The 27678-nt window shown below is 55.7% G+C and overlaps 1 protein-coding gene across 1 annotated transcript in view; it reads left to right on the top strand.

Annotated features, from left to right (window-relative positions):
- Positions 1 to 27678, top strand: part of AGBL2 (ATP/GTP binding protein like 2) — a 48360-nt gene continuing 20682 nt past the window's right edge. The window contains exons 1-15 of the mRNA XM_034762143.1: positions 1 to 52; positions 1135 to 1194; positions 1492 to 1555; positions 2447 to 2581; positions 5642 to 5830; positions 8019 to 8126; positions 10678 to 10828; positions 12188 to 12967; positions 15540 to 15699; positions 16758 to 16884; positions 22167 to 22267; positions 24500 to 24618; positions 25333 to 25399; positions 26143 to 26244; positions 26689 to 26784. Coding sequence (XP_034618034.1) covers positions 1165 to 1194; positions 1492 to 1555; positions 2447 to 2581; positions 5642 to 5830; positions 8019 to 8126; positions 10678 to 10828; positions 12188 to 12967; positions 15540 to 15699; positions 16758 to 16884; positions 22167 to 22267; positions 24500 to 24618; positions 25333 to 25399; positions 26143 to 26244; positions 26689 to 26784 — 2229 coding nt within the window. The 5' untranslated portion in view covers positions 1 to 52; positions 1135 to 1164. The remainder of the gene's footprint in view (positions 53 to 1134; positions 1195 to 1491; positions 1556 to 2446; positions 2582 to 5641; positions 5831 to 8018; positions 8127 to 10677; positions 10829 to 12187; positions 12968 to 15539; positions 15700 to 16757; positions 16885 to 22166; positions 22268 to 24499; positions 24619 to 25332; positions 25400 to 26142; positions 26245 to 26688; positions 26785 to 27678) is intronic.

The raw sequence follows: 27678 nt of genomic DNA, 5'->3' as shown, positions 1-27678 counted from the left end.
CGCCCACTGCCTGTTGCTGGGTTACCGCGTCCCGGCATGAGGGGAGGCTGCGGTGAGGGGCGCGGGGGGGTTTGGCTCTAGAGCAGGGGGAGCTCGGGGTGGGGGGTCTGGGCTCTAGACCTGGGGGAGCTTGGGGGGAATCTGGACTCTAGACTGGGGGGTCCAGGCTCTAGAGCAGGGGGAGCTCTGGGGGTCTGGGCTCTAGACCAGGGGGAGCTCGGGGGGTCCAGACTCTAGACCAGGGAGAACTCAGGGGGTCTGGGCTCTAGAGCAGGGGCAGTTTGGAGGCAGTCTGGGTTCTAGAGCAGGAGGAGATTGGGGGCAGTCTGGGCTCTAGAGCAGGAGGAGATTGGGGGCAGTCTGGGTTCTAGAGCAGGGGGAGTTTGGGGGCAGCCTCGGCTCTAGAGCAGGGGGAGTCTGGGCTGCAAGGCGTGAAGGGGGGCGTGTTCCTACAGCCGTTTGTGCCGTTTTCCATTTGCTGTCTGCCTGCCTCAGGATCCATGGCCTGTGATTCCAGTGCAGCCCTGGCTCCGCACCATCAGCTGCCTGGGGAGCAGCCCTGTACCTAGCGGGCACTGGGTTCACACAGCCCCATAGGGCAGGTGATGGCCGTGATAAGCAGTGCTGGGGGTGCAGAGCGGAGGTGCTGGGGTCCCTGGAGCACAGAGCCCTGTGGGGCCGGCGATGACCATGATGAGCGGTGCTGGGGTGCAGAGTGGAGGTGCTGGGGTCCCTGGAGCACAGAGCCCTGTGGGACAGGCGATGACCATGATGAGCGGTGCTGGGGGTGCAGAGTGGAGGTGCTGGGGCCCTTGGAGCACAGAGCCCTGTGGGGCAGGTGTTGGCCGTGATGAGTGGCATGGGCTGTGCACGTCATTGATAACCTGGCAGATACGCCCTATCTCTGGGAACCAGCCCTCCACTCTGAGGATTCTGCCCTGGAGCCTGGGTTGGGATGGTTTCTCAGGGTCTAGAGAGCTGGTGAGGGATGGGGCGGGTGGGATAGTGCAGAGTTGGGTTTCACCTCATGGAGAGAGGGGTAGAATGGGAGGCCTGGTGTGTGTCTGGTCAGGGACTGGGGCTTTCAGGTCCCTTCCAGCCCCTTTGGTGACTGGTTTCTGTGCTTCCCCCTAGTGTCTGTCAGAGCTGTCACCGCTGCCTGTCATGAGTCCAGCCCAGGAGCCAACCCCTGAGGTTAGTGCAGAGCCCAGCCCTGCTGAACTGGGCCTAGGGGGGAGAGTGGGATCCTTCCAGCCTATGGGGCCATGCCATTGGGGACTGCAACAAGGAGAGCGGAGCAGTGGGGGCCCCAGGCAAAAGGGGTGGCATCAGGGGTGGACGGGCACAGGTCAAGGGGCAGGCACTGGGGGACTGTGCCTAGAAGGGATTGGCCGTGTGCACTCTGACCTGTTTGTTCATTAAATTCCTGTGTGCTGGTATCTATGGGCATGGGGGCCTGGTTCTCACTTTCCCTTCCCTTTCCTTCCCCAGCTGCTCGCAGACCCCTATGAGAGCTTCATGCATCACCATCTCCAGTACTATGGCTACTTCAGAGGTAAGAGCAGCTGGGGCAGCTGGCTGTTCACTGGCCCAGGACGTTTCACTGGTCAGCAAACAGTGACTCAGAGCCCACTGGATGCCTCTGGGCTTCACCCCCCTTCCCTCTAGACTGCCATCCTGCGCTGGGCACAGCATGCCGGGACAGCTGTGGGAAGGGGACACTGTCAACTGAAGGGCTAGGCAGTTTACAAAGGTTTTCCCTCCCCCTTCGCTGTACAGACCCCCCCCCCAAAGGAGAACAGGCGGCTGGCTGAGTGCCCAGGGCCGCAGTGTGTGATACTGTCTGGGCAGAGTGCTGTTAGAAGGGGACCAGTGCAGCGCGGTCCTTTTTGCCTTTAACCTCTCTGGTAGGCTGGTGCTGGAGCAGGCAGACCCGTGTGACTGTGGAGTGGGCTGTGTCCCTACTGTCTCGCTTGAAGGTTGGCAGCTCTGGAGCGAAGTCTGCACCCCGGCGGGATCCGAACCCAGTCCTCTGCTCCTGAGACAAGACTGAGTCTCTGATCACATAGCTCCCTGTATTGCCAGAATATGCCTTGGCTAGTATTCAAGTTTCTAGTAACTGCAGGCTCTTTCTGGGCCTATAGGGAACCATGGGACCAGGGACTTGTTCTCAGTGGGGCAGAATGCCTCCTCCTGCACCTGGCAGCTGGCTAGTCTTTTCATGTTAAATGACTGAGATCCCCTGAGAGGATCCTACAGCCACTAGCCCTTCTCTCCCTAGTGCTCAGAAGCAGGGTAGCTGTAGGTGGGAAGACCTGCTGGGTGCCATCTGGCCCACCCTCCAGGAGCAGTGCTGCATCATTCCCTACAGCACGGTGGCCAGGCTAGCTTGAAATGTCCCAAGAAATGGAGCGTCCCCAGCACTGACAGCAACATCCCTTCCTAGATGAGGAGAAAATTGCAGAAAGCAGCTCCCTCGTGCCACGAGAGCACAGGCCAAAGAGCTCAGACTCTCTGCTGGAGCAGGAGAGTGGAGGATCCAGCCGCAATTCCCTTCAGGATAAGAAGAAGAAGCTGATCTGTGAGTGAGCTACTCAGCGTGAGGAGCTGGGTTTCCTTTGGCCATGACAGCCAGTGGCTCAGCTCAGCCGCTCTCTGCAACTCAGGGGCTGCGTTAGGTTGGAAAGAGACAGCAGGGGCGGGACGGAGGGGGAGGATTGGGTCCACAGCAAACGGTGAGCTGTAAACACCCATGTTACTGGGCTAGCTGGGGAACCAGAGAGCAACCCTCACCCAGAGGTTATGAACATCACTTCATAGAACACGCTGCTGGGGATTGCACCTTGGCTAGGTAAAGGAACAGATGACATCAGAGTGAGCTAGCGCTATTGGAAAGCTTTGCAAGACCATGCATCTGGGGAAGAGCAATTGGTGTTCCCTGAAGAGCTGGGAGAAACCTCCCCAGATATGGGATTTGTTGCAACACAGAGTCTATCCGAGCTGCGAGGGAATGGCCTGTTAGTGGACTGCTGGGGAGGTGGATGGTTGCCCCAGGAGCGTGGAGAATAAATTGTATAAAATCCAGAGTTGGGGAGGTCCAGATCTCACCCCAGTATTGCACTGTCCCCTTTTCTAGTGAGGGTTTCTTTATAAAGGGGATCTGCAAAGGTGGGGGCAGTGGCAGGGGCCCTTCCTTGGGCAGGTCATAAAGAAGACCCAGTGTTTTCTGCCTGTCTTTTCCCTGTAGATTGATCAAGGCTGTGGAATCTAGTCTACCCTATTTAGGAGGTTTGGCAAAGAATGGCTACTGTATATTGTGTAGCGGTAATGGGGTTTAATTCTGGTGCAAGTTAGTGACTCTCAGACACCTTTATAGGTTGTTTGGGCCTCCCAGCCATTCACTGAGAGAAAACCAATCCACTGTCCTTTTTATGAATTTTACTGAGAACACAAACAAGAAAACGTAAAGCTAACGAATTTGCTGTACTTCCCTGCAACGCTCACCAATGCAGCAATCCAATGGGGGTTCCAGCGGGGATCTGATGGCTTCATCAAGGAACTACCAATAGCATAAGTGGGAATGAATAACTGTGACACGAAAATAGATTGAGATCAACAATTGATCAAATCCTTGCATGATCGCAGTCAGTCACATCATGCAACCCGCCAAACACAGCCTTATCCACAAACCCTTATCCACAGACCCTTAGACTCTCCAGCATAGGGCAGGCAGCCTCCTTCTTAGCCCTAGAAATTCTGCTGTCTCTCTTTGAAACACTAAGAATGCAATGGTTTGCTCAACTAATCTCTCCACTTCCTGTCAGTGCGATGGGGCCAGCCCCCAGGTTCCCCTCTCGGGCAGAGTGGTTTTCGCTAACACCTGCACAGAGCCAGGGCGGTACAGTGAGATCTGGGTCAGCTTGCTTAGGAGTTAGGTAAATCCAGGTGTGATGACTTTCTAATATGGACTTGGCAGCATGGTGCGATTACTTCACACACACACGCACGCGGGAAGGTTAGGTAAAAACAGTTCGTTGCAGGCATCCCCACAGTTATCCTAGAAAAGACTCCAAACATAAAAAGAAACCCCTTTGGGAAAAGACGCTGTTCTGCGGCCGGCTTGGCCTGTGGAGCTACGCAGCCCATCAGAACTGCAGTCTGAGCAGACAGGCACTGTTCTCTGGTTCTGTAGCTCATGCTCAGGTGTCGTCCCCTGCTCAGTTGGCTGCCCTGTGCTGTCTGTCTGCCCTTTCCGGGACTGGCCAAGGGAAAGGGGGGAATCAGTGGTTTGGTTGTTGTCAGGATGACCCAACCAGGAGCCCACTTCTTCCTCACTCACCTGGCTTGTTCGGGTTGCCATTGGAGTCAGCAATGCTCCACTGTCCCTCCCAGAGCTCTTTTTCAGGGAGCAGGATCCAGTTGGGGTTTGTACCCCAGCTGCATAGTCTGGTCCTGGGTGAGGGTAGCCAGGCCTTGCCTTGGGTTCACTTCTGGGAGCCTCTGTCTTAAACTGCAAGGCCACTTGCTCCCACAAAAGCAGCCTCCCTCCAGCCCTACCCTGGGGAAACGGCCAGTGGGTTGCTGATGGCTCTCTGGCAGGTAAGGCCTTGCCACTCCCCCTGGCATGCCTTGAGCCCATTGCCTTTAGGCCAATAACAGTGTCATTGTGCCCTGCTCATTCCCACATCTTGTGCTCACACTCCCTCCCTGTCGGTGAGGGCCTCGCAACACACAGTGGGAACTGGCCGGGCTGTCACCTTGTGGCTGGACTGGGGGCAGGGAGGGCCGTCTGGCTTAACGCCCCAAAGGCAAAGCTGCTTTGGAGATCCTGTTAATAGAAAGTTCATTAAAAATACAATAGATTAAAGCGGATACTCGGTGGCGACACTATTAATGCGCCCAGCGCTGGGCTTGGGAGTCGGCCGCTGGCCTGCAGTGTGGTATTGTGCCTACACGGCTCTGTGACACGGGACTGCGCTGTGTCTGCACAGCAGCCAGCACAATGGGGTGCCGGGCTGTGGCTGGGCCCCTGGGAGCTACTGCCCCCCAAAGCATAGAGCACAATGGCTGTACGGGGGGCAAACCCTTTGTGAATGTATGTCAGAGGGCTCTGCTGGTGCAGGCGGCTCTGCAGACTCAGGCCAGCCGGCTCCCCCAAGCCCTAGGAAGGGGGAAGGGCGTCCCCGGGGCCGGGCAGGCAGAGGGATGCACCAGCGGGCTTAATCCTCCATTGGGATACACTCCCTGAGAGACCTTCCGCAAGTAGCCACGCTACAGCTGCCCCCATGCAACTCTGGTGTGTCCTGTGGCCCTGAATCACAGAGCCACAGCTGAAGAGCAGCTGGTACCAGTTCTCCTAGCCCACTGGTTGCGTTGCCTTAGACAGCACGTCCCCGGGAGTGCTGAGCGGTGCTTATTTCTGTAGCCCACTGGCCATGGCAGGTACTGTACCTCCGCCTGGTTGGCAGAGTCTGCTGCTGCTGAGACACGGGTGCCAGGTATGTTTGTGTCCTCCTGCACGAGTCTTTTGCTAGCGGTGCCAGGGCCGAGGCTCTGCTGTGTGTGTGCACCGTGAAATCGGGGCATCCGGCCACGCACCGTTCCGCGGAGTCCCTAGTGCCTGTGCTTGTTCTCTTTGCAGGTTCTCTCATGCTGGAGGCCGCACTTCTCAAGAGCAAACAGCTGCTGTTCAATCACCTTGAGGGCCCTGGGGTCCCACGCCTGCGGGAGCCACGGGGTCTCTTTGCTGTGCCCACCTCGAGAGGCCCCCTGCAGGCCCCACGCTGGCCAGTGGAGTGCGAAGTCATCAAGGAGCAAATCCAGCACATCGGTAACCAGAGCTCTGTGTGTGTCACTGCCCCTGTCCCGTGTGGGGCTGCCGGGAGCTCCCCAGCCTGTCAGAGAATCGGTAACCAGAGCTCTGTGTGTGTCACTGCCCCTGTCCCGTGTGGGGCTGCCAGGAGCTCCCCAGCCCGTCAGGGCATCGGTAATTGGAGCCCTGTGTGTGTGTCACTGCCCCTGTCCTGTGTGGGGCTGCTGGGAGCTCCCCAGCCCATCAGAGCATCGGTAACCGGAGTCCTGTGTGTGTGTCACTGCCCCTGTCCCGTGTGGGGCTGCCGAGAGCTCCCCAGCCTGTCAGAGCATTGGTAACCAGAGCCCTGTGTGCGTGTCACTGCCCCTGTCCTGTGTGGGGCTGCCAGGAGCTCCCCAGCCCGTCAGAGCATCGGTAACCGGAGCTCTGTGTGTGTGTCACTGCCCCTGTCCTGTGTGGGGCTGCCAGGAGCTCCCAGCCCGTCAGGGTCCGGCGCTAGCAGTGTTACCAGTTCCTGCAATGGAATGTGTCTTTCCTAAAGCTCCAGCTCCTGGAATCACGTGACTGCATGAGACGCTCAGCAGTCATTTTAATAAAGGAGCTTGTAGCCCTCATGGTCGCAGAGAAACGCTTTAGCCTGTGACCCCGGACAGCGCTGACACCGGATGTTAGATAACAAGAGCCCCAAGTGGAGGAGGTTGTCAAATGTCATGATTTTTAAGCCAATCTCATGATTTTGGGGGTCTGACTCGGGATGGGCAAATGGGATTGCACCTGCCGCATAAGCCCGTGGGTCAGGAGCTCTCGGGGAGGTCTGGGAGCTTCTGGGGCAATTTACAGGGTCCTCAACAGGCTGCAGTGAGGTTTCACACTTGAATGGTGAGCCCACGGGAGCCTCGTCCATTGTGTTAATGGCTAACCAGGTAACATTAACCCGTGCAACCCTGCCCAGCGAATTGCACACACCTGCCAGGCTTTGTTCCACAAGGCACCCACTCAAGTCTTCAATTCCTTTGGGAAGAATAAAATTCCACCCCCTTGAGAGAGCGTAGAGCCTCGCTGAAAACCTGTACCTGTCCAAGTGCGCTTTGGCCAAGAGATCCAGTCATTTCTCTCTCATCGTTGTGTCTAGTTAGAGTCCCCAGCACCGAGACTCCCCCAGTTCTCTTTACAGACCGTTCCATGGCCTAGTGCATCTCGCTGTCATCGCCCCGACATTCAGTCCAGCGTGTCCCTTTCTGCCCTTGCTCCTCAAGCTTCCCTGTTCTCCAGAATCCCTCTTTCTGGGATGGATCCACCCAGCAGTGGCTTGTAGACTGAACGCTCCCCTGCCTTGGATTTGCTTAGCTCCCCTTGCCGGCTCATCTTTTTCTTGCTTCTCTCCTCTGGCTCCACTTCGTTTTTCAGTCCCTGCCAGGGAATGTGGTGCCCAGAGGTCAGAGTGCTGTGTCTGCCTCCCAGCCAGCCAGTGGGGCCTAGTGGAGTAATCGTGGCACTAGAAACCAGACTACTTCTCCTTCTGTGTGATGAATCGTTTCATGTTGGGTTAAGCTGGGCTCTGTGGCACGGGGAGGCTGGTCAGCACTTGGGAGAGACGTGGCCAAGGCCCAGCATTACCCAGAATTCTCTGCCTCCGCAGCAGTCCAAGCGGCGCACTCTGCACAGAACTTTCCAGCCAGTATTTGTTGGCCCTTGGGGGTCTCCCGTTCTTGTGGGGGACTTGAAATGGGCGTTTCCTGCTTTTCCCACAGGTGAGTCTGGGGGATGACACCCAGGAAAGGTGCGAGCAGACAGGACAGGGCAGTGGGGCTGCCCCCTTAACTCCATGCATTTGCATTAAAACTCTGTGGAGAACGATTGACTGTCGCATCTTCAAAAGGGGACTGGCTGGGTCTGAAACCAGACTGCTCTGTCACTGCCCAGGTGCTTCCCCTTCAGAGCAGATTTCCTCTACCCAGTCAGCCTCCTGTCCCCCCCTCCCCCCACCGGAGTATTAAAAATCACAGGCTCCCCGGCTTGTCGGTGTGGAAGACAGGACACTGGCTGGGACTGAACATGTGGGGAGGGCCATGCCTTTCGCTCTATTACTAATGGCACAGGGACTTCAGAGCTCTTTTCAGGAGAGCGCTTTTCTTTACCCTGTGGGGCAGGTTCCCATCTGAAACCCCTGCAATAATAACTGGAACCGTTCCCCCTGTCTCCTCAGAGTGGGTGCCGTCTGAACCGGAGCCATTCTATCAGCCCACAGGAACAGAGCCGGCCCCACTAATTGTGGGAGAGGAGAAAGGAACCGTGGTCTATCACATAAAGCCAGGTATGTGCTCATGCACTGACAACACTGATAACCTGGGCGTGGAATCCAGGTGTCTGTAAAGCCCCTTTCAGGCCTGCTGTGGGGCAGGACTGAGCCACGCCTGGCTGGTCTCTGAGAACACTGGCTGCAAGGCGTCGTTTCCTCTCCGGTTCCAACACAGAGTGGAACGAGAGCTCCCTGTTTTCACGTGAAACGCTCGGGCGTTCTGGCCGCACACAGGAAATCTTGCTCTACACTTCAGGTGACAGATCTGCACAATTCTCATCTCCAGCGTGTGAGACATGAAAATAACCCAGGGCCAGATCCAAAACCCAATGAAGCCAACTGGGCGTTAATTGGGAAATCATTGGTCAAACCGTAAAACTTGAATGGGCTGGATCTCAATGGCTGAGGTCTCTATAAATGACTGAACGCTGACTTTACCAGAGCACGCCTCATCCCCAGATCACCGCTGGGGTGGGAAAGACCCAGAGGTCCCAATATAGGAGTGTTCCCTGTGCTATGTTTTCTAGCGGCAAATGTCCCTGGCAATGTGGCTCCCACCCCTTCCCTACAGGAGCGATCCCACAGCCTGATGCGTCTCTGTCGAGGAGTTGAATTCTGATCTGTTGTCCTGCAGCAGGAGGCAGATTCTGGAGATCTCAGCTCATAAGCGGCTTGCTGGATCTGTGAGATAGGAAATGGCCACCAGTCACTGCCCAGCAGCCTCCAGTTAGCAGGGCCCAAGTGTCTTACTGGTTTTCTAACCATCCCCTAGGAGAGAGGCAGAGATTGGGCAGCAGCCAGGTGTCCCCAAGGGCATTCAAGATGGCTCCCGTGGGCACGTCGGGTGTTCTTTACCACCTCTGCTCCTTCAGCAAGCACGGCTCTTGGACACCCAGTTCCAGTGAACCAGCCCTGCCCTCCCAGTGAACTCTCCTTAACCTTTTTGTTCCCAGCCTAGAGCTGCCCTGCGTGACATGCCTGATCTAACAGTGGGAACTTGGGGTACATCTACACAGGAGCTGGAGGTGTGATCCACACTAGCGTGGGTATCGCTATCCGGGGTGGAAATTACACCTCCAGCTCCAGTATGGACATACCCTTTGGCTATGTCTACACTAGAGCCTATGCCAGCGTAGCTATGCAAGTGTAGCCCCCTAGCGGAGGTGTAGCTTTCCCCGACAGAAGGAGTTTTTCTGTCGGTGCAGGAATACCCCTTCCCCAAACAACATTAGCTGTATCGGCAGAAGCCGTCTTCCCTCGGTGTCGCTGTTGTTGTCGGCACAGCTATGTCGGGCAGGGCTGTGGTTTTCTCCCACTGCTGACTGCCGTAGCTACGCCCATGTAACTTTAAAGTGTGGACCAAGCCTCAATGTGGCCATCTTTGGGGGCTGGTCCTTAGGCCTGGCGGCTGCTCAGTGCTGAACCTAGTGCTCCAGTGAGTCGTGGCCACACACAATCCTTCATGGAGCCATGCTGCCCCTTCAGCTCGGGGCGCTTAGCGTACGTCTACTCAGTAAGAAGAAGCCCCGCAGCAGTGAATCTCAGAACCTGGGTCACCTGACTCGGGCTTGCAGGGCTCACGCTTCGGGACTAAAAACAGCAGTGTAGATGTTCCCACATGGGCTGGAGCTGGGGCTGTGAAACCTGGCGAGGGGGGAGGGCCTTGGAGCCCGTCTCCAGCCCGAGCGGGAACATCTACACTGCTCCATGGCACAAACCCAAATCGCTTGACCCGGGCTCTAAGACTCGCCGCCGTGGGTATTTTTTGCGGTGTAGATATATCCCTGGTGCAGACACATCATAACAGGGATGTTTCTGTGCCTGGTGTGTAAGTCCCATTTCCTGCAGCCCACAGGGCAGATGGTCAGACCAGGATCCCGATCCTACCCTGGCGGCGTGCAGGCCAAGCCGTGGAGGTGGGCGCGGCAGCAGGCCCACGCTCTGTCTCCACCTCTCTGTGCTCTCTCCAATCCTGAGAGCAGGGGCCAATGTGCTACTGGCACACCACCATCCACTGTCATCCCGGCAGTGAGCATCAGCAGGAGAGGCAGCGTCTCCCAGCAGATAGAGCACCGGACCGGGACTCAGGAGACCTGGGTTCTGTTCCCTGGCCTGCTGGGTGACCTTAGGCAAGTCACGTCACCTCCCTGTGCCAGTTCCCCACTCCGTGAAATGGGGATAGTGATACTGACCTGCTCTGGGAGGAGCTCTGAGATCTAGGGATGGAAAGCTAGGAGTCATTATTATTGGCACTCCCTAATCATGGCTTGGGGATTCCAGGCTGCCGCCCACGGAGCCCAGCGAAGGCAGTGGGGAGGCTGTCTTGTGTGGGGGGGAAGAATACCTGAGGGCGAGGGGGCATGAAGCAGGAGAGGTTCAGCGGCACTGGGGTGTTTGCTCAGTAGTGGGGGGGTGCTTTGGGCACTTGCAGCACAGAGGTTCCCTGCCTTGGACTGGGGCAGAGTCTGAGTCGCTGGGAGAGCAAATTCCCCGCCCTGCATCGGGAGCAGGGAGCTGGGTCTAGCACCGGCTGCAAGTGTGACAAGGGCATCTCCTCTCCCGGCAGCGCCCAAAGGCTCCTATTTCACCTGCTCCCGCGTTGGAGGCGCGCGAGGGCCCATCACGTCACCTGCCGTCAGCTTGGAAGGTCCAGAGGACACCACCCTGCTCTTTGAATCCAGATTCGAGAGCGGGAACCTCCAGAAGGCCGTCCGAGTGTGAGTGAGAGGGCAGGGGGCAGAGGACGTGGGACTGTCCATGGCAGGCAGGGGAGAGGGAGCTTTCCAGCTAAGCCAGGGTGCCCGGTCCAGGCTCTCCATGGAGGGCAGGTGAAGGGGGAGCTGGGATGGCCCTGGGGGGTGGCAGTGTTAAGTAGGATGGGGCATTAGGAGAGGAACTGAAGATGTGCCTCACTGGGACGATGGCCACAAAGTGTTTGGATCAGCCCCATCCCAGAGAGCAGGGAGGGGGCAGTGCCTCCCCCAGCTTTGGGAGCGCACTGAGCAGTATCTGTCCCTTCTCTGCTGCAGCTCCCCCAGTGGTTGCCTGCTGCATCACAGGGGAGGAGATCTGGCTGCCCCATCACCAGCCCCTCTGCCAGGCTGGGGGAACAGGAACTGGGCTTGACGGGCCAGGCTTGAGCCTAAAGGCTCCCCTCCCCTACAGCCCCCATAAGGGGGGAAGGAGGATTCTCTGTCCCGGCCCAGGTTAGAGCAGCCTGGGAGTTGCTCTACTTTGTGCCAACTAGCAACAGTCCCAATATCTCTGCCACTGTGCCTGTGCACCAGGGGCTATGGGAAGGGAAGCTTAGGAGCCATCCTATGCACTGACTGAGTTGGGTCATCCTGTGGGGAAAATAGCAGATGTTCGTGTCTTTACAGGTTGTACATAATGGGGCAGAGGTCAGATTGCTCGGACAGGTGTGAAGCTGGTATTTCCTAATGATCTAGTGCTGGAGTTGCCATGTAAAGAATGTCCTTTTAACTAAGCTTTTTGCATATCATTGCATGTAATGAATGCTAGGAACAAAGGCTTATTCCCTAGCACAGAGCAGCGCGCTGTTGAGGGGAATCTCGGTCTTTGTTCACGGCCTACACAAAGAGAAGTTGGATAGAAACATCAATCCTCTTGTTGGACGGTTGCAACGTAACACGACTTTATTGCTTAGAATCCAGAATGGTACCATACAAAAGCAGAGAGAGACAAAGCAGGCTGCTCCCTAAAGCAGAGAGGTCCAACTCATCCCTCCTTACTCTAGGCTGGATCTCTGCTGACTGACTGCTGAAAGACCAGATTGCACACTTCCATATAGCGTCCCCTAGCTTGCAAGCAGGACCAGGAAACTCCCTGAAATTTAGAGTGGTGGCTTATAATTTTAACTCCGTTTTCACAACACTACAGGTGTAACTAGGGAATGCTGTTTGAATCAAAGTATCTAACACCCCTCCAGCAGAGCCCAATAGCCCGGCTGCTGATGTGCACAGAGCAGGTCTGTCTGTGGCCTTTCCTGTCCTTCACACAGATGCTTGTGAAGGGAGAAGTTGCTCTCGGTGTTATTTTCTCTTTCCTCCTTGCAGAGGCCCGTACGAATATGAGCTGACGCTGCGCATGGACCTGTACACCAGCAAGCACACCCAGTGGTTCTACTTCCGGGTCAGGAACACCAGGAAAGGCATCCCCTACCGCTTCTCCATTGTCAACCTGATGAAGTCCAAGAGCCTGTACAGCATGGGGATGAAGCCGCTCTTGTACTCTCAGAGGGACGCGCAGACATGTGGCATGGGCTGGCGGAGAGAGGGGGGTGACATCCGGTACTACCGGTGCAGCTCCGAGGAGGGCCAGGCGATGTATTGTCTCACGTGGACGGCGTGCTTCCCCCATGACCATGACACCTGCTACTTTGCCCACTTTTACCCCTACACGTTCTCGGACCTGCAGCGCTACCTGCTGGCAGTGGCCAGCGACCCGGTCCGCTCGCAGTACTGCAAGCCGCGGGTCCTGTGCAGCAGTCTGGCCGGCAACACCGTCTACCTTCTCACCATCACCAGCCCGTCCCAAAACCCCGGTGCCACTGCCGCCAAGAAGGCTGTGGTGCTGAGCGCCAGGGTGCACCCTGGGGAGACCAACGGCTCGTGGGTGATGAGGGGTTTCCTGGACTTCATCCTGAGTGACTCCCCTGATGCCCAGCTCCTCCGCGAGCTCTTCATATTCAAGGTGGTGCCCATGCTCAATCCAGACGGGGTGATCGTGGGGAACTACCGCTGCTCGCTGGCCGGGAGAGATCTCAACCGCAACTATCGAACCATCCTGAAGGAGTCCTTCCCTTGCATCTGGCACACCCGGAGCATGATCCAGAGGTGAGGAGCAGGGCTCATTGACCTCGGTGTGTAGCACAGAGCAGCGAGGCCACCATAACGTAGCACGGTAAAGAGAACACCATCGATTAGAGGCAGCATGGCCAGTGGTAGAGCACTGGACTGGGACTTGAGAGCTGGGCTCTATTCCTGGTTCTGTCACTAGCCTGCTGAATATCCTTGGGCAAAATCATTTCCTCGCTCTGTGCCTCAGTTCCCCCCTCTGTAAAATGGGGAGAATGATCTTGCCCCCTTTGTAAAGTGCTTTGAGATTTACAGATGGAAAGTGCTAGGTAAGAGTGAGAGATCATTATAAATATACAGACAGAGAGAGAGAAAGCGCATACATAACCATCCAAGTTAAGAGACGATTATTAATGCTGCAAAATCTCTCAGTCTCAAACAAGGAAATGCCTCAATTAAGGTTATCGAAAATGCAAACTCACAAAGGGGCACACTACTCACTGCATATCCGTGTTCTGTTATGCTCATCACTGGGCCTTGCAAACTGTAATGAATTTACCTTCACATCTCTCTGGCGAGTGGTATTGTCACCCTCATTTTACAAATGGGGAAACGGAGGCACACAGAGATGAAGGCCAATACGGGCGAAACTGGTCGTTAGGTTTGGGTGCCAAACTTGAGCTGAACATCCACCGCTCCCTATGACAAACCGTTGCAGTGCGAGCGCTCAGCTCTCTAAAAAACTAGCCCTGAGGTGTCCCCGTCTGGACAACCAGAAAATGGAGAACGCGCAATTAATGATCACCTGCAGAAATGTTGGTGAAAGTGGCTTGCCCAGCCAGGGAGAATCCAGCTCCTTTGCAAGACTCTCCTTTTCCTTCCTGCAGTCCCCTGCCTCATTCCGGACACACACTCAAACATCTGCAGCAAACGGGGTAGGGTGCTACAGACAACAGCCTCCGTCGCTGCACAGGCCTGAATGCAGTCCCTCCTGTGCACTGAATGAGGCAGGAGTCCTGTGGAAAAAACAGCATGTGATCATTTAATTATAGATGCACAAGGGGGGCAGAGTTAAGGTTGCACAGGCAGGCTTAATTCTGGCATCACCTAACTTTTCTCCACTTGACTTTGCAGCCTTAGTAATGTTCTTTGAATTTAATTTGTTATGTTCCCTAATTTAAAAAAAATGAATAGAAATGTTATAATGTGCAACGGTAGCAAACCTACCCAGGGCTGGTCAGCTGTATGTGAACTCAGGGGCCAGGTGGTCTGCTGGTGTAAACGGTCACGGGTGTCAGTAGTGCTGCTATGTGGGTCTGCCAATGTTTAACTGAATTCTACTTTTAGAAAAGCAGTGCTGCCTAGTGGCTAGAGTGCTGGTCTGAGACTCAGGAGACCTGGAGTCTATTCCTGGCTCTGCCACTGGCCTGATGGGTGACCTTCAGCAAGTCACTGCCCCTCTCTGTGCCTCAGTTTCCCCACCTGTAAAGATGGGTAATGAGACTGACCTGCTCTGCAAAGCGCTTTGAGATCTACCGATGAAAAGTGCGGAATAAAAGCTAGGATTTATGATTAATTGTTGTGTTTCCCGGAGTCCCCTCTAACCCAGAAGCGTCTCTCCTCCTCTCCTCCTCTCCCTAGTTATTCTGTGATGATTCTCAAATGATACCACTTCACTTTTGCATCGAATGTGATAACTGCTCCAATTTCCCTGTAGCTCTGAATTCACAGTCAGGTGTTATGTTCCCTTTTGCACCCCTTGGTCCAGTTTTATTAACTGATCCCAGTACAAGTGTCACCTTTACTAATTTACTTTAAAAAAAAATGAAATGCGTCTTTGTAACCTCAGACCTGAACGACAGAACGTAGCGGGTGCTTCCTGAATTGACCAAGCAGGATTTACCAGCGATAAAGCAGGCTTTGATTTTCAGCTTATTAGCTTTTAGCATCTGTTATTTCTAATTTGAAATACATAATTTGGCTAGGATGAAATATACCCAAAACTTAAGGCTGCACTAGAAGAGGATTAATGTTTCTTATGCAGTATAAATTACAGCAGGAGGCCACTACGTCAGAGTCATACAATGAGGTAGCTGCTCCTGCAGTAGTCGGGGCAGGTGGTGTGCAACTGTCAATCAACGCGAGTCGCTCATTGAGATTCGTTAGTATGCACTATATAATGTCTATGCTGCAATTAAACAGTCCCTTAGCCCAAGCCCTGTGAGCCTGCGTGAGCCGGAACAGGTGTCTAGACATACCCTGAATGACTTCTGAAGCAGAACTCTCCCCTCCACACATTTTTGCAGCTCAAAACTGGCTGGGTACAAACTTTGCCAGAATAAACTTTGCAGAGCCCAGGCCTGAGAAGTGTCATCCCCCACGGGACAGATTTTATGTAGCTCTGTGCATTTGAGATGGAGTGTTAATTTCCTCCCGAATCAAGCAGAAGTCTGTGATACGGTCTGTGGCCCATGTGTGATTACATACATGGGGATTGGTCCTGCTTTGAGCAGGGGGTGGGACTAGATGACCTCCTGAGGTCCCTTCCAACCCTGATAGTCTATGATCCGTACATGCGTGTAATTGGCTCAGGATTTCTTTCTTTGTGCAGAGTCCTGGAGGAGCGGGAGGTTCTGCTGTATTGTGACTTCCATGGGCACAGCCGCAAGAACAATGTCTTCATGTACGGCTGCAACAACAAGAGCGCTCCTGCCCAGCGGCTCCACGAGCGCGTCTTCCCACTCATGCTTAGCAAAAACGCCCCTGACAAGGTGGGTGTGGGAGCAGCTCACAGGAAGGGAAGGGGCTCAGAGGAGAAGCATCATCTCTGCTCTTGGAGCCCCTCACTGGCCGCCATGGGCTGGGTGGGGACCTGGCTGTAAGGCCTGGGCATCTCCACATATGAGTCCCAGTTTTGCCTGGAGTTTCTCAGGGCCAGCTGTTGGAGGGTAGGGGGAAAATCACATCATGGAGCCAGGAAGGCTTTGGTGCTCTGTTCAGGGGCACAACAGAGCTGCACCTATAGTGCAGAGCGCAGACTTCCCAAGAGCACAAGGGTGAGGGACCTAGGGCCAGGGCTCCTGTGGAAAATGCAGTATGCAACCCCCCAGTTACCACTGTATGTACAGCCAGGGACTGAATCTGCACTGGGGGCGGGGTGAAGAGCGCACAGGCAACCTTCAATCTGGCACTTCCTCCCTTTAGAGTTTTCATCTTTGAGCATGGAATGCCCTGGCCCCATGGACATCAGAGGCAAAGCTCCCCTTGGCTTTGTGGAGCCAGGATCCCCTCCCTAGTGTTTCTGTAGGAAGCATGTTTGCCTACATACACTCAGTTGAGGTTCCCAAACCCGTCCCATTCCAACCCTTGGTTTTCAGCTGGGTATAATTTTTCCAAGTTTTAGCCACTGGGGATGGAACGTGTCCTCTGTCTTGGGTGGAATTTTTTGGATTGTTTCAGCAAAAATTGTTCCACAGTTTCCAAGAATGAGGCTAGGGACAAAGTTGTGCTAAGAGGCTAGTGCTGGCGGGGTAGTTACAGTAAATCTTAATGCCGGTGTCGCTACCCCAGCCTGCTAGTGTTGGGTGGCCAAAAGGCACAGGAATTAGGAGAAACAGGAGGGTGCTGTGCAAGGAATGAGTGGGCTTCCTAATGCTGAGGGAGCTGTTGACTGTGGAATAATGTCCCCAAGGGAAATGAGGAAGGCCCCCTGGTTGGGACGTGGGGAGCCCTGGAAAAGGGGTTGTCTGTCGGGAGCAGTCCCACCTTGGGGTACAACCAGGATCTCTTTCTGCCCCATCACCGCGCTGAGCCACCCGGGGTGTTGTAGTTTTCTTTCCACAGCTGTAAGTTTAAGGTCCAGAAGAGTAAAGAAGGGACGGGCCGGATTGTGATGTGGAGGATGGGAATCCCCAACAGCTACACCATGGAGTCCACCTTCGGCGGCTCAACCCTGGGTAAGGGCAGCACTATCCCAGCATGTAGGTGGGCCGGGAGGGAGCTGGGGTGATGGGAGACAAGAGTTTTGCTGGAACAAGGCTGTCCTCTGCCCTTCAGGAGATCCGCCTGATTCCCCTCATCAAGCTGGGATGGAGCTCAGTTGGGCTGGCACCACCAGTGCCTCTGGGGTGGTACCAGCCTGCAGCTCCTCTTGCTCCCTCCACAGCTTGAGGAGATTTACATGGTAGACCTGCCCTCTCTTTTCGCTGTCCGGCTGCTAGATTTTGTAGGTGACCGGCCCTACCCAGCGGATAATCTCATAGGGCCCCTGCCACTGAGGCAGTAGATTTGATTCCACTGAGGCAAGCCGGAGCAGGACCCTCTCACTGGGTTAGAAGGTTTTCTGGGGGCTCCCTTGTTGTATGTTTGCTCCTGGGCCTTCTGTGCGCTGCCTGAATTTTCCCTCGCTAGGGCCCCTTCTCTCTCCAGTTGCTCTTGCAGCTGCAAGACATACTGTAGGAGGCCCTGCTACAGGGATAGTACCTGTTCCCAGCTCTCCTGCATGAGGTCCAGAAGTCCCTGCGGCCGCTGCAATAGTTCAAAAGGGGGAGACCCGTATTGATGACTGGGGATCCTCCCGGATAGCAAGTAGTAGTGTTGGGATGAGTTGGTCCCAATATCGGAGCTCCTTTGGGGAAAATTTATACAACATACCCTTGAGGGTCCTGTGAAGCACTCCGCTAAGTCATCAGTCTGCAGCTGATAGACGGAGGTCCCAAGTTTTTTAATCCCTAGTAAGTCACAGACCTGGTGGAACAGCTACAATGTAAAGTTCATTCCCTGGTCTGTCAAGCGTTCCCGGGGAAGGCGTACTCGGACAAAGATCTTGAGCAGCTCCAAGGCGATGGTTTGCATTTTAGTGTTCCTGAGGGGAAATTGCCTCTGGGAATCAGGTGGCATAGTGCAGGAACACCACGATGTACTTGAACCTGGTGACACTTTTTGTGAGGGGCCCCACCAGGTCATGGCAACTGTCTCAAAGGGGGTTCCCATTAATGGGAGTGGGACAAGAGAGGCCTTTGGTACCCCTTGCGGGGTGGCGAGCTGGCACTCTGGACAGGAATGACAAAAGTCTCTAACTTCTCGGTGCACCCCCAGCCAGAAAAACTGGGCCAAAACTTGGGCCATTGTTTTCTCATGGCCCAGATGTCTGTGGCAGGGACATCATGGGTGAGTTGCAGGACGGCACCACCAACTGAGCCCAGATTTCTTGAGTCTGTGGGTGATGGTCAATGTGTACAGGTGGTCACCCATCAACTTGAACTGGGGGTACTTTCCTGCCCGGTGAGGTTCTGTGACTTTCCTGTTGACGTGGGCTACCTGTTCGTAGGTTTGACTGAGCGTGGGGTCTTCCCATTGATCTTGGGCAAAATTGGCCCCCAAATTCCACATCTCTTCACTGCTGGGTTGCCTGGGGGTGGCCTCCTCGTCCAGGGTGTCAAGCTCACTATCTTGGTGTTCCTCACCACTGGTGCCGGGGTCAGTGGGTGTCTCCTTTGCCCCTTCCAGGAGGTCTCCTTCAATGACTGACTCTGGATGGTTGGACTCAGGACTTACAGTGTGTAGGACCTCGGTGAATCCCCTCCAGTCATGGCCCAGGATACTGGGTGTGCTAGTTTTGAAGCCGGGCCTACACTCAGGGTTCTAGTCTCACTATTCACTGTCACAGTGATTTGGGCACTGGGATAGGGCTTCACATCCCCGTGAATGCACTGAACATGGATCACCCCCTCTGGCAGGCCCAGAGTCTGAATGAGGTCTTGGCGAATGAGTGTCTGCCCACACCCTGAGTCTACGAGGGCAGAAACCCGTACCCCATCAACTTCCACTGGGATCGTTAGCTTACCAGAGGGTTGTTTTCGGGCTCAAGCTTTGCCGATCCAGACCTGCCCAAAGCTACAGTCTGTCCTTGGACATTCCCGGCAGACGCAGCCGAAACGGCCACAGGTGAAGCATGGGCCAATTTCAGAGTGTCTGGGCCTGTCCTTGGGTTTTGTCGAGCGGGTCGACCTGCTTGGGGTTTGGGATTTTCCCACTATGTCTGGGGGTTTGGTGGCTCTCCTAGATGCCTTGGACAACCGCTGATTACTGGTGATGTCTCTTCCATCGTGGCGTTTTGGGTCAAGGCCAGGCCTGTTCCCCTGACTTCGCAGCCTCTCCTCTTTTGTTAGTGAGGTTGCCGGTGTGGAAGCCCAAGGTCCGGGGCCGACAGGGATCTCAGCGTCCAAAATATTTTCCATAAGCAAGACAGCCTCGTTCAGTGTCCTCCTCCATAATGGAAACTATGGCATCATCTATCTTCGCAATTTGGTGTTCGATAGGCTTTATCGCCTCCACTCGACCTTCCCATCATGTGGCACTCAGTGGTTTCAGTGTCAGAGAGGATGTTCCCAGATGTTGCTTCGAAATTTGCCATTGATGAGTTGATGCAGAGAAAAATACATAGATGCTTTGAATTACATTAAAAAATTCAGCAACCTCACTAGATGCTGATGCCACATCACTGACCACCACGTTCAACGAATGAGAACTGCATGGGACAAAAAAAAGCTTGAGGGTTTTACTCTCAGATCTGTGTCTGTGCTCCTCTGTTCTTTCCTCTCATGTTGGCACCATTATCGTAGCCCTGACTTCTCATGTCAGTAATCGCAATTCCCGTATCTTCCAGCTTTTTAAGAAGCACATTTGTCATACCAGCTCCTGTAGTATCATCAATGTCAATAAATTCTAGAAAATGCTCTCTGACAGTCACCATTGCAGGGACATTTTTACTAGGTTCTGTTGTTGTTACAAAACACACCATTGAAGTCATTTGTTCCGTACGGCTGATGTCAGGTGTGCAGTCCAGAATAACAGAGTAATATCTTGCTGACTTCAGATCTGCCACAATCTTCTGTTTGACTTTTGTTGCCAGTAACTGTAAGATCTCATTTTGAATTGTTTTTTCCAAGATAGTAGTGTGTATACATTTCTTGGGTGGTGACTCTTCTTAGATGCTCCTGGAGTACACCATCAAACTCAGCCGTCAGCTCCACAATTTTAAGGAAGTTTCCATTGTTTGGCACATACAGCTGATCTGAAGTGCCACGCAGTGCTAGGTTTGGGTAGCAAGCATTCTCATAATGGCAATGGGCCTTTTCGGAACATTTTGCCAGTAAAGAGACTCTGATGCAATCTTCTCTTGATGCTGATCATCTATGGTGGCCTTTAACCTTAGTCTCATTTCAAGCTCTTTCCACCTATGGAATGCTCTCTGGTGATTTGCTGCCTTCTCATGGCATGCCAGATTTCTAGCCAGATTCTTCCAGTCCTTTGTTCCTGTAGAACCCAATGTGGCTAGAACATTAGACTAGAAGAGTTTGCAACAAAAACAGTATGCAACACTCTGGGTTTTTGAGTACATAAGCCATGGCCTCTCCACTTTGTCACCATTGGGGATTTCACACCAGTAATGTGTTGGATGGAAACTTCTATTTTCATTGTCTTTGGGAAACATGAAGTTTTTCACTTGCTGTGGCCCATGCAGTACAAGGAAGTCCCTCAGGCTACAGCTCAAGTGGGTCCACAGTCCTGGATCATCGAGACTTAAGGAACTAAACTCAGCAGCAGCTGTTTCTTGTGCCTCCACCACACTCTTCTCTGACCTACACTTTTCTTCAGGAATGTGCGTGGTTACATCCATTGGAGATGGAGATATGGATGCTGCAGTAGCTGCCAGGTCACCTGTACTCTGACTAACTGGAAGATCAGGCATCTCCTCACCACTCACATCCTCACTGGGGCCGGAAGGCTCACCGGGAACATTTGTGTCTGTGTATCTCAGGAGAGCTCCTTCCTGCTTAGATAGAAAAGCTTCCTTTGCTTTCTTTCTTTTTCTGAATGCTGCCCCAGAGGGGCGTTCTCTTCTTTCACTCATGACTGCTTTTCTGTGCCAGCTAGAGTGGCTCTCAACACTCAATTGAAGGGGACAAATACTCAGGCTGGTAGCAGGGCCTGAGTGAGGGAAGATATCAGCGTCTTAAGGGCCTAACTGGCTCCTACTACCTCAATTGACTGCCTTTTCTCCTCAAGTGGGTTCAGGGAAGCAGCAGGAAACAGGAAGCTCCCTGAGAAGCTGGTGTGAATCAGTCCAGGCTCCTGGGGGTGCTAGAGAGGTACATAAGAGGCTCCTCCTCTCTCTTCCTGCAGCTCCTGTTGCTTTCTGTTATTCCCTCTCACCTTTTCTCCTGCCTGCCTGTTATGTCTCTTGTGCCCTCCTTCCTCCAGCACAGCACTCCACCATCGCTGTGCATCTCGAGCAGAGAGAATACATATGCACCAGCAGCAGACACAATTTTCTACACTCTGGGTCCTAGTGGCACCCCCCAGAGTCTGGCACCTGAGGTGGCCACCTCAGTTCGCCTCATGGTAAGGCCAGACCCAGAGCCCCAGCCACACGGCGGGACCCTCTTAGCTCCCCTTCTGTCCCTATGTGCCCCTGTGTCCCAATTCCCAACCTGGCCCCTCCTCAGTCCTTTGTTAACCAGCTGGTCACACATGGTTGGCTGCCTGCGGAGGACTGGGCCATCCATTGTAGTTGCTAGGTACCAAATGTCCTGCCATTTGCCATTGTCTTCATGGACTCTCCAGTGACCTGGGCCCCAAACCCGAGACAGCAAGCGCCAGCCACACCTTTGTCATAGCCTGCCTGAGATTCAATAGCCTTTCCCCACCCCTAAAAAGCGACAAAGAGTCCTGTGGCACCTTATAACTAACCGACGTATTGGAGCATAAGCTTTCGTGGGTGAATACCCACTTCGTCAGATGACTACATTCATCTGACAAAGTGGGTATTCACCCACGAAAGCTTATGCTCCAATACATCGGTTAGTCTATAAGATGCCACGGGACTCTTTGTCGCTTTTTACAGATCCAGACTAACACGGCTACCCCTCTGATACTTGTTCCCACCCCTAGTTAACCATGCAGCATAGAGGGGAAACTGAGGCACACACGGTATTCATATAGAACACAGAAAATCCCCACTTTTTCACATGGCTGCATTGAGATCTAAAGTGCCATGGAGCCAAAGGGCCCCGATAGCAGGGAGAGCAGCCCGAGGAAGGTGGGTTGTACTGCTGTGTGTGCCCTCTGCTGGGCAAACCCCAAGAATGGGATGGGGTGGAAGGGCGGGCGCCAGGACAGGACTGGCGTGCTGTGAATCCAGGGCCCTCAGCCTGTGTCTCTGCCCCTCTTTCAGGCAGGAAGAGCAACTCCCACTTCACCTCAGAGGACCTTAAATCTCTGGGCTATCACATCTGCGACACGCTGCTGGATTTCTGTGACCCCGACCACTCCAAGGTGAGAGCTGGCTCCACGCAGCCCTGCTGCAGGGGCTGGGGGTGGGTCAGGTGGGAGTGAACGGGAGCTGCTCAGTGTTTAATTTGTGCCAGGGCTAAGCCCTGGCACTTCTGGGCCTGGCAGTTCATAGCCCCATCAACTCTGGGCCTGGCAGTTCAGAGCCCCGGCATCTCTGGGCCTGGCAGTTCAGAGCCCAGGCACCTCTGGGCCTGGCAGTTCAGAGCCCGGCACCTCTGGGTCTGGCAGTTCAGAGCCCGGCACCTCTGGGCCTGGCAGTTCAGAGCCCCGGCACCTCTGGGTCTGGCAGTTCAGAGCCCGGCACCTCTGGGCCTGGCAGTTCAGAGCCCCGGCACCTCTAGGTCTGGCAGTTCAGAGCCCGGCACCTCTGGACCTGGCAGTTCATGGCCTGGCACCTCTGGGCCTGGCAGTTCATAGCCCTGGCACCTCTGGGCTTCCTGCGTCAGTTATGAATGTAAAAAAAAACCTGTTTGAGCCCCGGCACCTCTTTCATTACAAATTAAGCCCTGGGCTGCTGTCTGTGGGTCCGAGCACTCGCTGGATTCCACAGTGTCCCATCGGTGGGAAATGGTGTTGAAAGCCCCGAGTGCTGCGCCCAGGGAATTTACTCCCACCAGTCCCGCTGCTACTCCCTTGACTCTGTCCCTCATCCCAGCCACCTCCCTGGCATCTTGGTTACCCAGCCTAGGCGCCTGCCAAGGCTACAGCACCCCAACCCCTCCTCAGCTTTCTAGAGCTGCCAGCCACTCCCCTGCCTCATGCCTGCAGGCTGAGCCACAGAAACATACACAGGGGGTCAGCCCTGAGCATCTTGTGACTGTCGTGATGAGTGGTTGGCTCCATAGTTGTCCCAGCTCTGGGCATGCTGCAGGCCTGGGAATGTGCTCAGGGCATGATGGGAGAACACAGACAGGGGTGGGATTACCCTGAGAAAAGGGCAGAGAGAGTGCCAAGCATTAAGTCCAGGCACAAGGCAGGCTGAGGGACACATGGAGACACTAGGACCTACAGCAGCCATGGGCGCACCAGGGGTGTAGAGACGCAGGCAAAAAAGCAGTGTTATACCAGCCATGGGCACACCATGGGCGTTGGGATATAGGTGGAGGAGCAGTGTTATACCAGCCATGGGCACACCAGGGGCCTAGGGACNAGGGGCATTGGGACGAAGGTGGAGGAGCAGTGTTATACCAGCCCTGGGCACACCAGGGGCATAGGGACGCAGGCAGAGGAGCAGTGTTATACCAGCCCTGGTTACACCAGGGACGTAGGGTTGCAGGCGGAGGCGCAGTGTTATACCAGCCCTGGGCACACCAGGGGCATTGGGATGCAGGCAGCGAAGCAGTGTCATACCAGCGGTGTGCACACCAGGGGTGTAGGGACGCAGCGAAGATGGCACCTTAACATATGTGTTTGCAATCACTGTGTTCCTTCATGCACTCTGGAATTACTGTGCATTCCAGGGATGCTAGCGCTCCTCCTGCAGTGCCCTGGCCACTTGCCAGCCTCTGCCAAGGATCACTGTGTTGATGACTATCTGTACTGGACATCCCAGCCATGGGATCTTTGTCAGCTCATGCAAGTATCTGAGCCCTGGCTGCTATGTTCCAGAGTCACTGCGCCTGGGAGCCAGGTTGCCCTTCTGGCCCACACAGTTTGTCAGTACTCAGGGTCTTGCAGGTTTGTTTCCGTTAGGAGGAGAAATGGATACTTTGAGTCGGGGATATTCTAGGTATAATCCCGCTGCAAAGTATGCAATCAGAGTCCTGTTCCACTGAGCACAGTAGGAACAAAGAGCAGCAGGCAGTGTTCTTGCTCAGAAATTCCCCAGGCCTGCCCTCCAGGGGGGTGCTCTGTGCCCAAAGAGCTGTGTCTCTGCTTCTACCAGGGCCACGCTCTTGACTGCTTGTCTTGCTGTCTGTGGCTTTTCCTTCTCTTACACACAGCTTGCCATGCCATCCCCTAGCCCATGTGTTTGCAGCCAGCCCTGGGTTGCCCTCAGACAACACATTTTAACTCTGCCATGTGGCTGAGTGCCTTGGGCAGTGGCTTCTATTGTATTTGTCTCTCTCCATAAAGGGGCTTAATTGCTCCCTCCCTTTAGACTGTGTGCGCTAGAGGGGAGGGGTTTGGCTAAGCAGAGACTCATGGAGTGCTCCCCAAAGGGAAACTCCTTCCAGTGGAGGTGTGTGTGAGCTCTTGCCTCTCTACCCTCAGTTCCTGCAGTGTCTGTCCGAGCTTCAGCAGCAAATCCATCGAAAGCTCAAGGATCTGGGCCGTGGGCAGGACTCAGACGGTGCCTGGAGCGACATCTCCCTATCAGACATTGAGTCCAGGTACGGCCGCCCTGTCACCCTCCAAGGAGCACCCTCCTGAGCTCTGCCGCCCCAGGGACACCTGGTCCATGGCTGGCCAGACCCATCTCCGGAGGAGCCTCGGAGGGAGGAGGTTGGGCTGTGCCTGACTGGGTGAAGGCTGGCTGGCCCAATGAAACCCTCTCAGCATCTGCCCCCCCTGCCTCTCTGAGCTCAGAGATCCCAGAGCTGTGGGGCTGTGCTCCTGGCCTGCCTCGGGGAACCCCCAAGCGACAGCTGCCCCCAGCTCATTCTGTCCCTAAAGCCCCCGGGCCTTGGCTGCGCCCAGCACTCGGGACCTGCCAGGCAGCGTGAATTCAGCAGGAGTCTCCTGGCTCACGGCAGGGAGGAGATTTCTGCTAGCAGCGGGCTCTGAATGCCGCAGACACCGGCAAAGCGAGATGCAGCGGCTGGGAGCTGAAGTGACAAGTCCAGAGGAGAGAGATGGGCCCCTGTTCAGCAGGGAGGGGACTGACCATCGGAACAGCTGGCCTGGGCGAGTCTCCGCCACTTGGCGTCCGTAAATCCAGACTGGATTGGGGTGGCTGGGGGCTCAGCTTGGGGCTCTGGGCTGGCTGCAGGGCTGGCTGGAGGGTGGGGGCTGTCTCTTTTGCAGGGTGGTCCGAATGGGCCCTTGTGACCTTGGCAGCCAGGAATCTATGCAAACAGCTAAGGGGCTCTCTCTGCCTGGCGCAGCACCAGCGGCTCCAACAGCTCCCAGTCCGATGGCCTCCCTGCTCATTTACTCAGCGTGGCAGAGAAGGTGAGAGCCACGTGGCTGAGGGAGGGATGTAACTATGGGCAGCGCCCAGGGGGCAAGGTGAATGTCTGACCCCGGGCCCAGGGCTCATAGACCTCTGGCTGACGCCCCATGCCCAGGCCCCGGAAGTGAGGGTGGCCATTCTCCTGCTAGCTTCCGGCTTCTCAGCTGCCCACCTGCCATTCCAGGAGGGGGCTGCTTAGGGGCGGTGTGACGGCTGGAGGCAGATGGGGTGACGCTCTCTCATGGGAGGGGGCCAGGAGCACGTGGGGTGTGAATGACGCTGGAAATGGCGGGGCAGCGTAGTCTGGCCGGGCCCCCTGATTCACCGGCGAGCTGGGCTGCCCAACTCACCCTTCACCCTCCACAGCGAGAGCTTTGGGAGTTAGGAAACCGGCTGCAGCGCCCAGGGCTGGGCTGGTCCTAGCTGGTGCCTCACTGGGAGAGCACGGGGAGGGCTGGGGCTGGGTGCGTCAGGGCTGGGGTCTGCTGCTGTTGGCGAATGCTGGAGGGGTGTGTGTTGCTGAAGCACCGGCGGCGAGCTGGGCGCCAGAGGGCCAGGCCTCCTGCAGACGTGGGTAGCGGGATGGGCCGGATGGGGGCCAGCTTTGTGTTACCGTGCCTTGGCCTCGGCGTGGGTTTCTCTGGCTCGATTGAGGGCGGTGGGGAACGGTGTGTTTCCTGGGGAGCAGGGCCGTCCCCTGGCGGAGCTGTGCTGAGCGCGGGCTCCTTACTCCCCTCACCAGTTCCATCAGAAGAAGAAGCGGCTGCGGACGAGGAAGGAGAGGAACGAGCTGCGTCAGAAATACGCCTCGAGCCAGGGGCTGACGTGCCAAGACAAGACCCTGGTAAGGAACACGCCAGACGGGGCGCACCACAGAGCTGCCTCCTCCCTGGGACAGCGAGGCAGGGGCCTGCAAAGGGCTCCCAATGGACGAGTCCTCCATGGCAGCAGCAGGCACGACGGGCCGGCCATGGCTGGCTCTCCGGCTGGTTGAAGGGTGTTGTGGGAGCATTTCTGCATGTGCCCCTGTTCAGCCTCCTGCCCTGCGGGAGGGAGGAGCAGCCTGCAGGGAGACCGAGGCCTTGTCCACATACACACATCGCAGAGCGACTCATGCCCTGGCCACGGTGGTGGGCTCCATGCCCTGGGGCCCCCCCAGTGTGTGTGGTTCCTCCCTTGGCGAAGCGCCCTGGCTCGTGCTCGCTCTGCCAGCGGCTGGCAGAGGGGCCGTGGGAGGAAAGGGTTGCTTTGCTTGCTTTCGGAAACGCCCCTCTGGGTCTCCTTGCAGGTGGCGGGGGAGAGAAGGTTGGGGAGCCCCACCTGCCGGACCCACCAGCCTGTCAGCGCGGCGGCTCTGTGCACGGAGGACAGCTCTGGCAAACAGGTGCAATGCAGTTCCCCTCTCCCCCCACTCACAGCCACAGCTCCACTGCTAACAGCACCATCTGCTTGGCCCCACTGCATAGCCAGGGCCAGAGGGTGCCACTGGCGCTGGGCTCCCGGGGACTGCAATGGGGTCTGCTCCTGCGACACCAAGAAAGGGGGCTGGAGAGCGTCTGTCTCCCTGACCCCTGGCAGAGGCTGGAGTCTGAAAGGGCTTCGGGTTCGAGACATTGTAACACTCAGAGCAGGGCTCACCCCAGCAGCGGGGGCAGCAGGGACGGACACACACAAGTGGGGCTCTTCCCTGGCAGCAGGGACAGGGACACACACACACACACACACAGAACAGGGCTCACTCCCTCCAGCAGGGGGCAGCAGAAGGCTCATCCATGCCAGCAGGGGGAAGCAGACATACACACACAAACACTGAAAAAACACTAACACTCTCTTAATTAGTCTCCGCTGCCCGCCACCCCATGCACCCAGATCTGGTGCAGTGCGGTTCAATTTTTGCTCCTTCTTCTTTTAACGTCCCTTCGCCAACTGCCTCTGCCCTGCCTGGCTGAGAGCCGGGCATCCGCTGCCATAACCCCGACTCCTCCACGCAAACCGCTTGTTTCTCTCAATCCCGTTAGGTCTGCTCTGGGGCCCAAGCTGTCCCGGATCCCATGTTCGTACAGCTCCCGGCACGGTGAGGGCTGAGGCCTCCAGCCGCGGCAGAGGTAGCAAGGTTTGACCCCAGTGCCAGAGGCCATGGTGAAGGAGGAGGGCGCGGAGGAAGAGCAGCTCCTTCCCAGCTCCCGTCACCGCTGGGTCCCCCCACCGCAGGGTGGAGGGAGGAGTATGTGCCCCTCCCCAGTACGACAGGTCTCCTGTGCGTAGCTACAGGGCTGGA

This window comes from Trachemys scripta, chromosome 2, assembly GCF_013100865.1.
Source record: "Trachemys scripta elegans isolate TJP31775 chromosome 2, CAS_Tse_1.0, whole genome shotgun sequence".
Classification (NCBI taxonomy): Eukaryota; Metazoa; Chordata; order Testudines; family Emydidae; genus Trachemys; species Trachemys scripta.
The sequence above is the reverse complement of the archived record's forward strand: the minus strand, read 5'-3'. Positions and strand labels throughout refer to the sequence as shown.